The sequence below is a fragment of the Corvus moneduloides genome, chromosome 3 (assembly GCF_009650955.1).
Source record: "Corvus moneduloides isolate bCorMon1 chromosome 3, bCorMon1.pri, whole genome shotgun sequence".
NCBI lineage: Eukaryota > Metazoa > Chordata > Aves > Passeriformes > Corvidae > Corvus > Corvus moneduloides.
Window position 1 is genome coordinate 111,014,796 of NC_045478.1, and position 17,413 is coordinate 111,032,208.

The 17,413-nt window shown below is 47.1% G+C and overlaps 1 protein-coding gene across 14 annotated transcripts in view; it reads right to left on the reverse strand.

Annotated features, from left to right (window-relative positions):
* Positions 1-2,026: 2,026 nt before the first annotated feature.
* The window catches only part of WDPCP (WD repeat containing planar cell polarity effector), a 148,848-nt gene continuing 133,461 nt past the window's right edge, over positions 2,027-17,413 (reverse strand). For 7 of the 14 annotated variants that reach the window (XM_032103525.1, XM_032103522.1, XM_032103518.1 and 4 more), the window contains 4 exons: positions 17,285-17,411; positions 10,700-10,794; positions 9,061-9,089; positions 2,027-3,039 (listed from right to left, as the gene is read on the reverse strand). In XM_032103525.1, the coding sequence (XP_031959416.1) occupies positions 2,989-3,039; positions 9,061-9,089; positions 10,700-10,794; positions 17,285-17,411 (302 nt within the window). In that variant the 3' untranslated portion in view covers positions 2,027-2,988. The other 7 variants (XM_032103531.1, XM_032103523.1, XM_032103530.1 and 4 more) reach the window with 5 other exon arrangements.

The following is a 17,413-nucleotide window of genomic DNA, read 5'->3' on the forward strand; positions in this document are numbered from 1 at the left end:
TGGGCAAGACTTGACTTCTGCCTGTTGGTGGCCGACCATGGGCTAGGAAGGGTCATGCCTGGGTTTGGGGGGCCCCAGCACCCTCCCTCTTTCGCAAACTTCTCCCACTGTGGGCTTCCTCAAGGCTGGAGCAGGCACTGCCATCCCGAGCATGAGTCATGGCAGGTAAGGTGGCACGGTGCCTGGTGCCCGGCTCCAGGGGCAGGCGCCAGCAGGATTGCCAAGCTTTTTAGGGCAACCCGGTTCTGAGAGAGCTGCCTACTTGGCTCGTGCCTTACCTCTCCAGCAAGAAGGCTGCTGGGCGCACGGCTATCATTATTATTTATTTTAAAATTAAAATCGCACTTGCTGCGGCAGCTCGGAGCTGCGGCCGCAGTGCCGAGGGCTGGGTCACCCGGCTCCAGCCCCGCGCAGCTCCTGCCTCTTGCCCGAGGGCCGGCAGCTGCCTCTGCACGGCAGCGCTGCTCCAAAGGCACCCGGGGGCTTTCCTGCCAGGAACTGAAGGGCCAGGATTTGGGGTGAGCGGGAGGAGGGACAGAGGGGAGAACATTCCCCGGCTTGGGCTGCCCTTAGCTTTTACACTGGTGCTTCCCGGACCTGGAATAATCAATGACCTCTTTGCTGCCATCAGAGCATTTGCTCTGGGTTGTGTCCCTGCTTTGCCGTTGAATCCTGCGTGTGGCAGGGAGCTGGGACAGCTGATGATGGGAACACCCTTAGCGAGCCATGCAGAGGTGGGCAGAGGCTGGACAGGGTTGCTGCTGTCTGGAGTGACCAACTCCTCTTTGGGTGCAAGACATGCTTTGGGAACTCAAACCAAATGGTTTAAATTAAAGCCATTTAAGAGCATGTCTTAAATTATTAAAGATTTGTAACTAAAAATTCTGTTACAAGTTTCAGGAGTCGTGCATGCCCACTAACACGACTTAATACAGTTATTTTGCAGGCAGCCTTCCTGGCAGGGTGCAGAGAAAACAGGTGATTACAGCTGAATAAGGAACCACTGGTTTGTGGTTTTCCCTGTGCTGACCTACGTGCTAGCCAGTCGCTGCTAATTCATACATTTTGAGCAGCAATTAATGCACATAAAATCCCATGTTGGTTCCAAACCTGTTTTGATTTTGTCAGTAAAAAGTCTGCAGGTGAATCTCCCAGCTGAGGAAGCTGCTGTGCTGGAGAGCTCTCCTTTTATGTTGCACTGTTGAGCACAAAATGCTGTGGGGAAGGAGAAGGGTGAAAATGGTCACAGGGCTGAAGCCTAAAGGGAAACATCTGCCTATTTCCAGTTAAATCCCTATTCAACACTTTTTTTTCCTGGACAGACAGGACTTTTCCAAGAAAACCATGTGAGGATATTTTTTAATGAAAACCTGCAATTTTAGGAAACAGCATTCTGGACCTTATGTACATTTCTAGTATCACTTCCTGTATATTTTTTAAGCTGAAATCCTCTTAGCATGCAAAGTAAATAGATTATGATATACTGAAGGATTAAGAATCACTGTCTGGTGTCAGATTAATCCCTCATATAGACCATCACTTGTACTGACAGAAATATGGCTGCAATTCAGCAAAATAGCTGTATGGCAAGGCAGTGTGTCGCAGCCTCTTAGGCAGAACAAGCCCCCTGTCACCGCGGTCCAGCGCCGTGCCCTGTGTTTTCCAGAAATGCAATTTCAATCCGTGGGACATTAAAGGCACGCTCCTCTACAAGCTGGGCCGTCACCGTCTCGGCTCTGCGTGGGGAGGCGAGGCAGCAGCTGCTCTGTTTCAAAGCTCTCTTTATTTATTTTTCCCTGTTGAGCATACAAAACCCTATGGGCTGCAACCCCTTCGCTCCCTTCAAACCACAAACCAAAGCATCTCCTTCGCATGGAAAGGCACGGATTGGGAGGAAATGCTGAAACGGTGCAACCAAAATCACCCATCAGGCAGCAGGATTTTGACTCATAGGGGAAAATGGATTGTAAATATTTTATTTGGGTAAAAGCAGAATTTTTGTTAATAAAATACTTCTAATGGCTTGTGGGTTTTGTTTTTTTTTTTTTTTACATTGTGCTTTCATTTTCAGTCCATCATACAGATTTGTTCACCACATAAAACCAACTTCAAGAAGCTTACTGGCTTTGGGTTTCAACCACCCAGTGCTCCCCAAAAAATTCAAGCTTGACCCACACTTTTTGCCAATGACAGAGTACAGAATATCCATGTCCATACACTCTGCGCTCCATCAGGTGGAGGGAGAAAGGACCCGCGATTATGCTCGCCCCTCTTCACTGCCAGAAAAAAAAAGAGAGAGGGCTGGCACAGGTTACGTTCCCTTCTCAGTGCATTTTCTCTCTGTGGTTAGAGGAGGCAGATTAAAATCTGGACACAAGTGGAATGATGCTTAAGAGGCTCCGCATCTTTTTTCAAGGCAAAATAATGGTTATTCAACTAAGATGATATATCTAGATATGAAAATGGAGAGCATTCTTTGAAAAATGCTGCCGACTGTGAAAGGCTGCTCTTTCACAGAGGTATCCTGAGTGAAGATCTTATCTGCTGGTATCTCAAAAGACGGTTTTCAGAGCCTTAAGCGGAAATTCAAATCTGCTTCCAAGTGAAGATTGTAAAAACATATAATGCATAGAGAATTACAGACTTTCTCCTGAAAAGCTTATGGATTCATCCAAGAAACCCCACAAAATTTTTCACCATTGAGTTTGTACAGTAAATGGGGATCTGCAATTACTTGCTTTTTTGACATCTCTGATGAAAATGTCACCAAATTTCCCTCCACAAGCAAACACAGGGCACTTTGTGCATGGACATGTCCATGTGAACTCAGAAATAATTTGGAGGTCTTAAGGGCAGGATATTTTCTAAGCTTGGTGTTTTGTCATCTGCCAGTGGTCAGATCCAGGGCCGGTTGCAAATTTGCCAAAGGACTTCCCGTGAACTTCACCACCTCGGTGAGGTTTCCTCTTCTTTACTTTGGCAGCTCAGTCACACCAGCCCAAAGTGCACAATCTGGAGAGACCCGCTGTCTCCAGTCTCCTGCGGGGGAAAGACAAGCAGGATCAGGCAGGCTGCAGGGAGAGGCACTGGGGGATGGAAACACAGGTATCAAAATACCACCCCAAGCCAGGGAGAAGAGACAATTGCAGACACTGCCCCAGTTTGGCCTGGGAATGAAGGATGTAGCCCCAAAATGGTGAAGACTGGCTTGTCATTCAAGGTAAGGCACTTCCCATCTGTTTTTAAACAGATGCCCTGCCCCTGCTGTTCCTGGGAAAACCAGGGGCTGCAGCTCCAGGGACCGTGCATGGTGTCCCCAGGGATGTGAGGAGCTGGCACTTGAGTCTCCACCTGCCTTTGAGACCCCTCACCTGGTGCTTGGAAGCTTATTGGCAAAAGCGAAACTTTAGGTTTTTGTTACCTTTTAATTAAAACATACTGTGAACAGCACAAGGCTGGGTTAATGCCAGCGTGTGGCCAGCCAGGTTTTAAAGTGGGGATGGCATTTTGCATTCCTGACACAATGCAAATGCATGATTTCAGCACAAATCCCTGTCCTGCACTCGGTGCCTGTGCAGGGTGGAAGCCCCAGCCCTGTGGGCCAGAGGACATGGCGATGGGGAGAATGTGTGCCACCAGCAGAGGTTATTTCCTAACCCGGGCTAGCGTGCCTGCGAAATGCATGAAATGCTTTGCCTTGGAAAGCAATGTAGTCTAGTGAGTCATTGCTTTCTTTTGAATTACAGATGAGTAGCCAGCCCTTCATGATGCAAAGAAAAAAACTAGGTGTGGAGCTGGAAACAAAGGGAAACGTGTGTTTGTCCTGTCTCAGAGGGCAAAACATGCTGTCTGGCGTGGGAAGAGGGGGTGGGCTTGGCTCCAGGAGGTGGCTGTCAGGGCTGTGTCAGGCTGTGGGAGCACTGGTGAGGGTGGGCAGGACTCATGTGAGTGACTCCCTGGCTCCTTGACTTCAGGAATGATGAAAAAAAAATCTCCTAACTCTTGAAGCTTCAAAAGGAACCTTTACCAGAGCAGCAGCTCCATCTCATGGCATGTGCACTTCACCACAGAGATAGAGATCTCCCTCCAAAACAGCATTCCCTCCACAACCTCCCTACCTAGGATGGAGGGAGTAGTAAAAGTACAACGGCTCCAAACAAGCTCTGTAGGGACATTGAGTTTCCAGCCCATGGCTTGGCTCTTCCCTTGCAGGGAGATGGTGAGAGGTGGCCCTGCCAAAATACAACCCCTTGAAAATCCTCAGAGGTGTTTTGAAGATGATATGAAAGTGTCCCTGATGTCCCACCTGAATCAGTGCTTGTATCCAGACCCCACCAGGTTATTCCAGTGTGGAAACTTGAGGCACAGTTTCACCACTGAGACTTGTGCTTAGTAAGGCACCTCTCTCTTCAAGGAGGTTATGAGCTGCCTTACTTGGAAGCAGCCCTCATGGCGGGGCTGTGTGTATGTGCCTTGGGTTTTGGGTGGCTTTAAGCTTTCTGAGGGCTCTCCTTGCTCTCTAAACAACACTTGTTGGAGGTTTCAAAAAATATGCTTTTTTTTTTCAGTAAAGCCCTGAGGAGAATCAGTGGCTGAAGCTAAAGAATGGGTGGCTCTTTTGCTCCTTGGGCTGTGTCAGGGCCTTATGCGGAGGGGTTTCTGCTGGTGGTTGCTCTGGGGATCAGGAGAGTAGGTGGGCAGGCAAATGCAGACTGGAAAAAGACCCCACACCGTGTTTGACCATTTAAAAATTCAAGGCTCTTTGGGTAGGTCCCTGTCTACTTCTGTCAAGGTGCAGAGTCTGGAGTGCATCAGGTGGGTATCTGACCTGGGTTTGTGATTTGTGCCTCTGTCTGGGGAGAGGTGAACAAGAAGCCAGACCTGCAGACCTACCTACTCGCTTTTTTAAAAAATGCTTTTCAAAAAATCCTATTTGCAAACCTCTCTGGTCACACTAAAGCAGACCTGGTGGTGTCGCGTGGGAAGCCTGTGATGTGGCATGAAGCTTGTAGAAGTATTTAATGTTAATCAAAGGCTGAAGAGTGGTAATGACTGGAACCTTCCTCTGATACCTGCATCTTTTCTGATGTATCACCCCGGCAATAAAAGATGCCGTAATAATTTGATGAGAGTTGATTTTCATGGTGCAGGAAGAGGGCTGTCCAGGAACAGGGGCAGCCAGCACTGCAGCACTGCTCTCTATGGTAATGAGCTGCTAGTCCTTCAGAGAAGGAAAACATGAATATCCTGACAGGAGAGCATCTACTTGTGCCCTGGAGAGTTCAGATCGTGGGGCTTTTCATAGTAATGATGTGGTGCCGCTCCAGCAGGCGAAGGGAGGAGCGGTATGGGAAGGCACACCCTGTAATTGAAAAGCCACTAAGTCATCTCGGACCTGCAGGGATAGCAGGATGGAGGCAGTGGTTTGCTCTGTCTCCACAGGTCTGAGGTAGAACAGAGGATCCTTCTACTCTCCTGGAGTGGGAAATACAGAGAAATCTCTTCCCCGCGCTGCTGTATTGCTCCCAGGAGGCTATGCTTTTTCTCCTGGGATTATTCTCAAGGGCATGATGAAGGTGGGAAAGGACAAGAGTGGGAGAGAAGAGAATAAATGAAGGAGCCCCGGGAACTTATTTTAAACACCTGTTTTATTCAGATGAAGACTGCCTGATTCCAGGCTGCAGGAATGACTATGTGGAAGGACATGCCTGTTGCTAGGATCCGTAGGTACTACTCCTTTTCACTGGGAATGCCTTGTTTTCCTTGAATAGCATAATACAAAACCATTCTGGCTGATAGGTATTCAGCTGAGTGATAATATATTAAAACTGTCATCTGGCAGCCATAAGGAGCCATTGGCTCCAGCATCTTAAGTTGCCCTGTAGAAGATCAGTCTCTGGTCCAGGAACAAGAGAGAAGTTGAGATTAAAGTTTTCCAAAGGGTCTTGTTTGTACCAAGGTAGGCGACCAGGGTGTTTGGAGCCTTGGTTTCACTGATCCAAGTCGGGGGGCTGCTAAATGGAGACTCTGCACTAACCTACACAGTTGCTCAAGACTATCAAATTCCAGAATAATGCAGACCAGGAGGGACCTCTGGGGCCACCCTGCTCAGAGCAGCAAGGCTGGGCCAGGTCTCAGGCAGCACGGTCCTCCAGGCCACCCTAATCTCCCCTCCAACCTTTCCTGGAAGACAGGACAGAACATGAACACCAAATCCTGGCCACTCCAAGTATTGTGGATGGAACGCTCACTTCTCATTCGCTTCAACCTTGTTGCCTGAGGAGCCATACCCACACAAGCCATGCATAGGGCAAGGAAAGCTGCAGCTTATCCTCATTCCTCCACCATCTGTCTTCATCCCCACCTTCGTGCTCAGTGGTGGGATCCTCTGGCCAGACCAAAACCAGTCTGGCAAAGCCACATAGTCTGCATTTGTCCTACTGCCAGCTGAGAACACTTCAGCAGCCCTTGCCCACCATCAGCCTCACACCAAGGGGCTGCAGGCAGGACACAGGTGACCTGTGCTAGTGCTGGAGGGACACAGGTGACCCCCATGGTAGTCACAGTCTTGCCCCTGAGCCACTTCTAATGCTTTCCTCCAGAAAACAAATCTTGTTCAACAGCTTGAGCACTGCTTGGCTGTGTGACAGCCAGTTGCTCTGGCAGGTCACTGGGAACAGTTTGTTGCACGATCTCTGTAGTTTCAGGGAGGAGAAGCTTCCTCATAGCTGAGAGCAGCAGCGAGTGAGGAGTTCACATGCTGTGATGCACCTACAGAAGACAGGCCCAAGTCAGATCCATCCCTGCCGAGGTCTCCGTGGCCATTTGCACTTGGAATAGGTCACCTCTGGCTCCAGCCTTTCCCCAGTAAACTGGAAAAGGAGGGCAAAGCAAATCCTCCTGCTCACAACTGCAGAGATCTTCCTGCAGAATTGCCTGTGTAAGAAGGGCCGGGTTTTGGGTGTGCTTCCCTTGGGTGGCACCAAGCCCAGTATTGTGCGAGCTCCTGCTGAAGCAACATGCGGGAAGTGGTGTCAGGGGGATGCCAGCCTGGGGAAGCAGGGGGGTGAAAGTGGGACCTTGGGGATGGGCTGTCCATCATGCAGCAGGCTGCTGGTGGTGTCCAGGGGAAGAGCTGCTGATGGTGGGTTTGGGTTGGATTTGGGATGGGTTGAACTAAAGCCACAGGTCGGTCCAGCTAGAAGGATCTGCTCTGATTTGCTGGGTACTGGTTCCTGTGAAAGCACCCAACTGCTGCAAGACTTCCGAATTTCCAGATGCCATTCAAAGCGAGGACAAAATGTTGATGGAAACGTTTTCACAGAAGCATAGTGTTACATGGATGGCTTTTCTTGGTGTGCACTACAGGCTCCCCCTACCCTGCCAGCCATCTTCCTCTGCAGCTCACAGCTGTTGCCTCCCTTCCCTGGGTCCAGAGCAGCTCGGATAGAGGTGCCCCATTTTCCTGTGCATAAGCAGCTCTGCAATGTGTGCTGAAATCAAAACACCTCCTCCCAGGTCACACAGGTCATACTTTGACCCACCAGCTTTTAGCAACAGTGACCACTCAGCTGCAGTAACTTTTTGGAACCAAAGAATGCTTTAACCACTCCCTTGGGTAAGTCCTTAACGATGTAATGGCAAACTTTCTTCTGTGCATCACTCTTGTTATATAGCCTGAATCTTTGGGCTTGTGGATTTCATTGTTAGAGATTTCAAATTAACTTCTCAGTTTATTAATTCAACTGCTTATGTGAAGGCAAGGAGGTCTTCCACACAGCTCGGGGAAGGAACAGTTAACTGCTGGCTAATTCAGCTGCAAACCCAGGGATCCCACCAATGTCTTCAGACCATCACTGCTGCTGTGCTTTACTTTACTCTGTGTCCTGAGGCCACCAAAATCATTCAAAGGCCAATGGGGAGATCCTGGGAGACGAGTATTTCCCACCAGTGCGACCCTGACTTGGTGAACTCTGGCACCTGGTCCCCAGGCTCTGCCCATCCTCCACCCAGTGCAAATGCACAGGGGCCTGCAGGAAGCTGCAGAGGTGGGGCCGCTGTGTGTTCTTCCTCAGTGCTTCAGGACTGGTAGAACAGCTCTTAGAGCACAATTTTACTTGGCACAGGCTGGTTTTGTAATGAAAGAAATAAATAAGTGCCATCCTGCTCTGCTGGGAGGTTGAAGTGTTTCCTTTTTTTTTTTTTTTTTTTAATGATCTGTTTGCACTGAGGCCAAACACTGAATACTTTGGCCTCAAAAATAAAAGTTTAAACAGGAATTGTAATTGGGAGGAGGCTAAAACATAGGTGCTCTTGTGCCTTCATCCATGCTGCCACAAGATTTATTTTATCATTTGTTACTTTTTTTTTTTTTTTTAATTTTTCCTTAGAAGTAGAACTGAGGAAGCGCGTTTGTGCTGCGTGCTGCTGACTCACCAGCTCTGGAGAGAGGCTCGCCCTCTGCCTGTGCTCTATGTGCACCCCACTGACTCCCAACCACCTGGGATCCCAAACCAGGCTGGGAGGGAATGTCCCCATGGCAGATGTAGGATCTGGGGGACAGGGTAGTGTTTCCCTGCCCACATGGAAGTCTTCTCCTTCTCTCCCTCCCCAGTGAGTTTCCTGCAGGCTGGAAGCGTGGGAGCCCGTGTGGGAGAGGGAGGAGAACACAGGCCTGGAGGCTGGCAGTGTGGGAAGGGATGGACCACCTCTATTTGCAGCACCTCGCAGTTAAATCAGTTCAGAGTTATAATGAAACCACAGGGTAGCATCTCACTCCTCTTCCCTGCAATCTTCCTCTTGGAAGTGCCAATCCAAGCGCTGGTTAGCTCATGTAAGATAAACGTGGATGGAGGACGAGACTTTTATGTGCTGTGCTCCATACAAAGCAGCAGGTGAAGCCCTACTCTAGCAGAACCGTACAGGAGCACTTCTACCAATTCCAGCAAGAGCCCTGCAGGCAGACAGCTTGCAGGGACAGGCTTGGGGAGTTTCAGGAAGCTTCAAAATAGAGTAAATAATAATAAGCAGAAATAAAATAATAAATCAGAAATGGGTTACCTGCTCTGAAGGAATGGCTCTCGTATTTCCTTAAAAAAACAAACAAACAAAACACAACAAAAACACCCACCATGTTATTTACATTCCATTTAACTCACTGAAAAACCCAAACAAATAGAAGTATTACGTAACTTTCACTTTTTTGATAAAACAAAGCTATTTTATATCATGTTATTCAATGGATGAATTACAATACTTGCTTATACAAGTCTATACACGTAGGATACATATATTCCCTCAAACACCACAACAAGTTAAAGCAACCATGATTTTTGTGGATGAGGCAGTGTGGAGATGCAAGGCCAGCAGCAGATCAGGGATCCCACGTAGTCCCAGCACGGTGGAGAGCTGTTGCAGGACTGGGATGGGCAGCCTGGGACGGGCAGCCTGGGACAGTCATGACTGCAGGACACCTCTGTCCCTGCAGTGGGGTAGCACTGGGGTGGTGGGGCTTGGCAGGGGCTGCCTGCCTGAGTGCTCTCCTCCTGTCTTGGGAAGGCTTTGCAGTCTGCGTGCTGCCAGGTTGCTGCAGGAGCTGCTTCAGGATGAGGCTTCATGTTACAGCTTGAGCCGAATTAACAGCTGCCAACATCAAAAAGAAGTCCTGCTGCAGGCAGTGTCCTTCTGCCCCTCGCTTGGTGCTGTCTGTGGTGCCTTCTAATCCCCACACAGGGCAGGTCAGTTCATGGGATGGACAAAAGCCCATGGGAAAGAAAACTAACAACTTTTTTTGGGTTGGGTTAATGTGCTGTCAGCTCCCTGTGTGGTCCCGGGAATGTGGGGAGAAGAAGGTGGCGAGGGGGCAGCAGGACTGTCCCATTGAGATGGTGGCAAGCTGCTAGTTCGGCTTCACTGCAAGGTGGAAGTGTATCCATAACTGGCTTGTCCTGCACAGGACCAGGAGCTGGACTCGATGATCCTGATGGGTGCCTTCCAACTCAGCCTATTCTATGATTCCATGAAACTATCTCCTTCAGCTGTGGCTGTAGGAATCACCTCACCCCCCTGTGCCTGGAGACTGGCTCCATTCCTACCCACCTGTCAGTACAGCAATGGGACACCCGGACAGGGCAGGAGATAAAAATCCTCGTCTCACCCCTTGTGCAAACACTGACCTATCCCTGCCTGGCTGCCTTCACGGGATAGCTCTTTAACCATGACCTTCTCATGCTGGACTGCTCCTCTGCTGAACTGCTGCACTCCCTGGGCTCTGCTGTGATGGGGATACCAGGCGCTGTCGAAGAAAGGCAGCCCCTTTGCCTCCTCCAGAGCCCCGCAGAAGCCACGTGCGCTGCTCCTTCCCAAGCCATGGAAGTGGGGAGGCTCTGCTGCTGCTGGCTCCTGCACAGACTAACAGAGCCACGACGGCTGAGAGTAACAAACCCTGCCTGTTTTTGTTAAATCACGGATACTGCTTCAAGATAAGGAGATTCAGGTGATTGGTTAACTTATTCTACCTTCCATGAGCCAGGGCTGAGTCCTCCTGCCTCCCCCTGCCAGGAATACACAAACCAAGCTCATGCTGCAATGCCACTGCCTTGTTTTTCCTCCTGGACCCAAATGAATTTTCAAGATGTGAATTACCAATATTTCTAGCCTCATCCCCTTGCGCATATTTGAAAGAGACTCACTCGCTTACCTTCCTGGCTTCTAGAGAAGGTCTTCCTGATCAGGGAGGTGGTGTGGCCATCCGCTCCAGGCTCAGTGCCCTCTGCCTGTCTGTGGCTGGTGGGTCTTGAAAAACAAAACAGAAGTGATAGAGGGAAACACTGCAGAGCAGACGAAGGCTGTTTTGTTTGTTTTCTATCTTTTCAAGTATACAGCAGTCTGTGTAATTTCCTGGTTACAAACAGCAGCTCTTTTCTATCAGGTGCCATTAGGTTTGTTGACTGAACGTCACTAGGATCACTCCTTTGGCCATGCAGTTGCTCCACCACTGTCCTGTCATTCAAAGATGAGGTATAAAGCTGGTGTTTTTTGGAGCAATTACACTTCTGTTAAGCAGGACAGGCTGGGGATGTTCAACACACATTGCAGGCACCAGGCACTGTTGGCAGCCCTGCATGGAGGAAGTTGGGCAGATGCCAGGAGAGGAAGATATCAGACCCAAAATACAGCACTGATTTTCTGTATTTTTTGTCCCTACAGCCCTTTCATCACCGAAATCCAAGTTGTGAAGGAGGTGCAGGAAGGAAAGCACCAGCTATGTGTTATGGAAAATGCAGATGGATTTGTTTTCTTCTTTTTTTTGGTTTTTTTTTTGGTTGGTTTGGTTTGGTTTTGTTTGGTTTTTTTTTTTTTGTTTTTGCTAGTCTTGGTTTCTTCACTCATCATTAATCTCTGCTTACACAGGCTTGTGGAAAGGCAAACCATTCCCAGTGCAGTGGAACTGGAAACCTGGAGGCCATGTTGTGCCATCTCAGCTTGCTGACTCGCCACTTGTCCTGCCATCCACAACCTGCCAAGTGCTTGATGAAGTCCAAGGGAGCATCGCCTTCATCACGGCTGAGTCAAGTAGAGAAAATAAACTAAACACCCAATGCCAGGCCAACTGGGAACTCTTTTGGGAGGATTCTCATCATTTGGGTAGCTTTTCCTCCTCTGTGGATGTAGTCATGACTTAAGCAGTGTTTTACTCAAGGGTGGCTTTCAAGTATGACAGCAGTGTAGCTGTGAGAATAAAAATGGGAACGCTTTTGTGCAGCACCCAATTTCTTCACTGCCACAGTGTGAGATCTCACTCAGCTTTGATAATACAAACAATACATTCCAGGCGTAAAAAGCCCTTTATAACTGATGACAACATAAATAATTAAAGAAAAACTCAGATTTTGCCTGTGCGTTTGTCTTCCCACTACCAGTCAGGCAACAGCTATGCAAGCAGCTGGGTATATGTAAAGCAACTAAAAGCACCTCTCCTCACCAGCTTTCTCGAGACATTTTTAAGCTGCAGTAATGCAACTCTCCCATCACACTAAGCTTTATTGGTTCAGTATAAGAAACTAAGAAACTTCATTGGAGACCAGATTATGCTGGTTGCAAAAGCAGGGGGATTCTTGTGCTCTTCGACCCCATTATCTCCTGCGTAGTGTCTTGATCAGCTTTCTTACACACGGCCTCGGATTCTGCCGAGACCCGCAAATTGCTTTTTTGGCTGCCAAATTGCCATAACCTCTTCTATTTTTATATTTTAAAAGAGCTTAAAACCCTCCATCCTCTTTGGATGTGTCTTTAAAATTGACCAGTACTGGGAGGATTTCATGTATATCCGAAGGCTTAGAAGAAGATGTTGCCTCTACTGAGCTTCTAGTTTTACAGTCAACAGACATGAAAAGCCCAGCGGGGATAAAAGGAACTTAACCAGTTCTGTCTAATGCATATAAATCTACCTAAGAGCTCAAGGCACTGGAAGTACTCAACGCACTACATTTATCTAAGATACAGAAATGGGTCTTCAGCCCACATGCCACATGCCCCATTTTGATGCCAAGTTAATATGAATTAAGAGACTGAGATGAATAAACAAGGTCAGTCTGGGCTGGGCCAAGTTGAATCAATGTAAAATAATTGTCAGTATTTTCTGTCAGCAGCGCTGGTTTATCTTGGCTTGGGATTCCCGGTGCTATAGATTATAAAATGTTTTCAGTGGAACAGTTGGCAGACATTTTATTGATTTTTCTTTGTTTTGTGAATGCTGGAAAAATTTTCATTAAGTATACACACCATTCATGTGATGAAGCCAAATTGCTTTCTCAAACTTTTCTTTCTTCAAGTGTGCTAATGCGTTAACACATTAGCAATCTAATGTAATCAAGAGGACCTTTGTCTAGAATCAAGAGGCCATGGAGCACACCTGGATGTATCTCAAGCACTTACGAGCTAAGAAGAGTTAATTTTGTGTTTTCAAGGTGCAGTATGAACACTGACTGATTAATTTGCCCCTCTGAATTTGGTAATGTATTATCTCAGTTTTACAGAGGTAGAAATCGAGAGTGCAACTTTGCACAAAGCCATCTGTATCTGCCTGCTGTTGCATTCTTGAGGCACATGAAGCTCCTGGGCTGGCAGTGGCAAAGAATGAGAAGGAAGAGAAGGAAGAGAAGGAAGAGAAGGAAAGAGAAGGAAGGCTGCAGCAACCAGGCAGGAGCAGCACTGCTGAGCTGCTGGATCCCACTTCTGACATGAATTTCCCACACCACACCACCACATCCCTGCATCACACCTATTAATACAGTTAATTTGGAACTGAAGACTGCTCAGGCAGATAGAGCAGCTGGTAGGATTACACCTGGACCTGGCAGACGTTATTTCTCAGCCTATATTCCTGCTATTTTATGACTGGGTTTGCTTCCTGGTTAAAGAAGATTTTGAAAAAGGTGGAAGAACAAACAGAAGTGCCATAACGGTGATGAACGCTTCCTTTAATTGCACAGAGCAGTCAAGTAGGAATAAGAAATTCATTTAATGTCATTTTTTATGTGGCACACAAAAGGGGATGCTGGGGGATAACTCTAATTCCCTCCCTCTATGCTGATTTAATAGCCAACATACACAGATCCAAAAGATGCTGTTAATGCTTCCTGAGGTTTGTTCAGTGATGCTACAGATTCAAAATATACAGACATGCTCATGAGCTTAAATAAAAACCTTGTAGAGAAGTAGGAATATGTGTATTTTTAAGTACATAATCAACAAGAAAGTTTTACAATAAAAATCACTGTGATGATAAACACTTTTGCCTTCTATCTTAATCACTTGTATTAAAATAATAGCCTAATTAAAATGGGAATAGTTCTGGTTTGGGGGATGGGGACTAGGTAGATGGATAATGAGCTATGAACCCCTCCAACCCAGCCTCATGCACATCCTGACACCGCCAACAAATGCAAGATATTTAAGCCCACAACACATTATGGTAAGGAAAGAGAATGACACACTGATGGGGAGGAAACCCACACTGCAGCTACCAAGGCCAGTGGCAGAGGAGTGAGTACAGTCACAGCTCTCTGTGACTCTGGTGCCAAGCTCTGGCATGGTCACAGGCACTCACTGGTTGACTCATCCAGAAAAAAGCTCACAGGCAGTCATCAGCTCCTTTGTGTGGCTGAGAGGATCAGCATGCTACCTTGGTCCTCTGAACTAAAACATCCAAAATACTCTCCTCAAGTACAGGCTTCTGCTGCAGGGTAATGCTGATCAAAATGTTTTCATGAACAGGTAACAAGAATAATGGGAGGACGAGAATGGCCAGGCTAAAACATAGCTGATACTTGGAAGGAGAGAAGGCAATGGTCAATGCCAAATGTAAACTGGAGGTGAGGTCTTTATTATCTTTATCTTAAGAAATTATTCACTGGACTGTGCATTGTTGGTGGTGTTTAACTGTGCTTTTTATGTTAGAGTGAAAGAAATCAGGCAGCAAATGAAACGCTGCTTTCTGGAAAGTTGTTCCGAAATCTTTGCTGCCCATAACTTTGTGTGTGTGTGTCTGGCTCAGAAAGTTAACTACAGCTCTCCACTGGCAGCAACACGATTGCTGCTTCCATAAAACATCATGGAGTTAAATCAAGAATAAGTTCTCAAAGAAATAAATCCTTGAGATTGTTTTATAAATGATTATTTTGTTTCCAGCCTTTTCCATCTGTTTGCTGTCCCTGTCTTCATCCCGGACTATGGCTTTCCTGGTTAACTAAAGGAGATGATGATGTGAAGAGTTAGTTGAAGTGATTTTTTAATCACACAGCCTGAAAACTGGGCTCCAGTTACACATATGCAGATGTTAAATGCCCTGAAGGGCATCAGAAACAAGATTTATTAAGCAAGTGGAACATAAGTGTCTTCTGCTAGTCTTCACAGGGCCCTTGCTTGTGACTTCTGCCTAGGTGTAACTCATGAGATATGCCTCAGCTGTCCCAAAAGATGAAATACAAGAAAGAAAGAAGTATGTGCTGGAGATGAGCCTCCAGGAAGTTGAGTGAAATACAGATCTGGGACTGCATCTGGGACTGAGAGGGGTGGTTGTGTTAGAAATGCAGTAATGTAGTAATTGGTGTGACTAGCTGGTACAAAGATGTACCAGCTTTCAAAGACTCTGAAAGAAGAAAGAACAGCCATTGGATTCTCTCGCTGAACACCAGCAAAGTCCTGGTGTGGTGTCTTACAGGAACTTAAAGAACCACTGCTACCCAGAGGAAGCCAATTACAAAACTGGAAAACTCTGGTAATGCTGTGAGTATCTTGAACAGAGAGATTAAACACTACAATGACCGCAAAACAGAGAACAGCCCTATTTATGTAGGGTCCCAAAACTAAAACTTCCTTTCTTTATAGAGATTTCTTCACATGAAGAAGTCTGATGCAGACTTGGCAGCAGACGTGTTGTAGAAGAGCAACTCTGTGAAACTGGAGGCAAACCAAGCCACAGTTGGGTGCTTGCAACCATCTGTGGCTTTCTTTAAGCACAGGGAAGAAGCTGTTGGAGTCACCTGTGCCTCAGCAGGTGACCTTCCCAGATGGTTGGTGTTGTCACAGGGAGTGCCTTCGAAACCTAAATTCTTTTTGGCAGGCTTCAAGCAGCTGTGGCCAGCCAGGAGAGCCGTGAGAAGTTTTCTTTCATAGCATTGCAAGTGGCAATCAAAATCTCCGGCCTCTCCCGGCGGAGGTCAGCAGCATCTCCAGGTGTCCGCAGGCGGAGGAGCTGGTGCACGGGTGGGAGCTTGCTTTATGCTCTGCAACCAAAGGCCTTGGGAAATCCCAGCTGTTCATGCAGCTCTGGCGATTGCAAGGAACCACTCCTGAGGCTCAGCAGCTTATGGTGACCCACCTGGGTAGGTGCAGGCAAACGTGGTCAGGTGGGGAGCCCAGGAGTCGGAGCAAAGTTGAACTCTCAGTCTCTCTCCCGAGATGCCTGACGAAGGCAGACGTGGGACTGCCAGAGATGTGTGAGTCATAGCAACCTCTGAAAGGGAAAAGGTGAGCTGAAGGGAGGGAGGATAGCGTGTTTATACCTTGGGATCAGAGGCGTGTTGGGATTAGTCTCTGCTCTGGTGCGCTGCTAAAGGAGCTCCTTTTCTTAGAGCGCTTGGAGAGCCCTCCGGAGACAATGCAGTCTGCAGCATGGAGACCGTCTATATTGTTTGCCCATGTCAGTATGGTGGTACCTTCATCCCAAAAGTTAAGAAGGAATAACTGTGCACTGTACTTTTAAAGGTAGGCCCCACCTCCGAACCCATTAGATAGCTCTGAAAGCTTTAGAGCGTGCCCCGTGTCCTGAAAGTTGTAGGCAATGTATAAAAGAAATACTTCACTCATGATGTGCAGCTGGCAAAATGGATATAACCCTGAATACTGGAAAAGCTCAATGTGCCCATGTGAGGGAGACAGAAAACTAGTTAACATACAGATTTCCAGAAAGAGAAGGAAATGCGTGTTTTGCCCACATGAACAGCGTGTTCAGCACAGTTATGTACAAATGGCTGGGATGAATGCAATGTGGAAGTTCAATGGCATACTCACATCAGATTTACTAAAAACATTCCTACATGCAGTAGGCATAGAAAATAAAAATAAGTCTATATACTATATATACTCAATGGGAACAAATAACTGGTTTTTTTCTTTTTTTACCAAGAATGCATGAAGAAAAATAAGAGAAACAAATGCTTTTTGAATCTTCGCAGAAGAGCTATTTCTTTCTAATTTCCTGCCCCTTGCAAGGTGGTGTGCAATGAAAGCATTGGAAAAAAAACCCCAGTCATCAGAGCTGTTGTTTCTCTCACAGCTAAGTTCGAATCAACTTCAGAACAAGGGCACTCTCAAAAGATCTTCCCAGGGGTTTTGATCACAGGCTAGAGATGTGCTTACAGAAATCTGCAAAGATCATGTCAGGTTTTTAAAAGTTCTGTTCACCACCTGCAACTGTTAATTTGCTGCATTTCCATTGCTGTATTTCACTTTTCTCCATATTCAACAAGCAAGGCTGCCTTTGCCCAAATAATTTAATTGGAAAATGGTTGTGCTAGTGTGTGTTAAAAGCTTGCAAACTGTCTATTTCTGGAGATTTCTTTGTGCCTGTGCCGTGTCCTTTGGGCTTCCAGGTTTTTCTTAGTTCCTCCTTAAGGTCTTAATATTTTATTGTGTTTGCAGTCGTGATGCAGACAACAACTGCAGTTGCCAGGAAGGTTCAGAATATCAAACATACATTTCAAAACTATTCAGAACTCACCTGCCGGAGCAGCTCTGCACTGGTGGTGTGTCGGCAGGGCCAGGAGCAGGCAGGTTGCACCCTCCTCCCTGCTCTGGAGATTGGTCAGTGAAAGATGGGTCTTCTTCGTCTGACTGCCCCAGAAGTTCT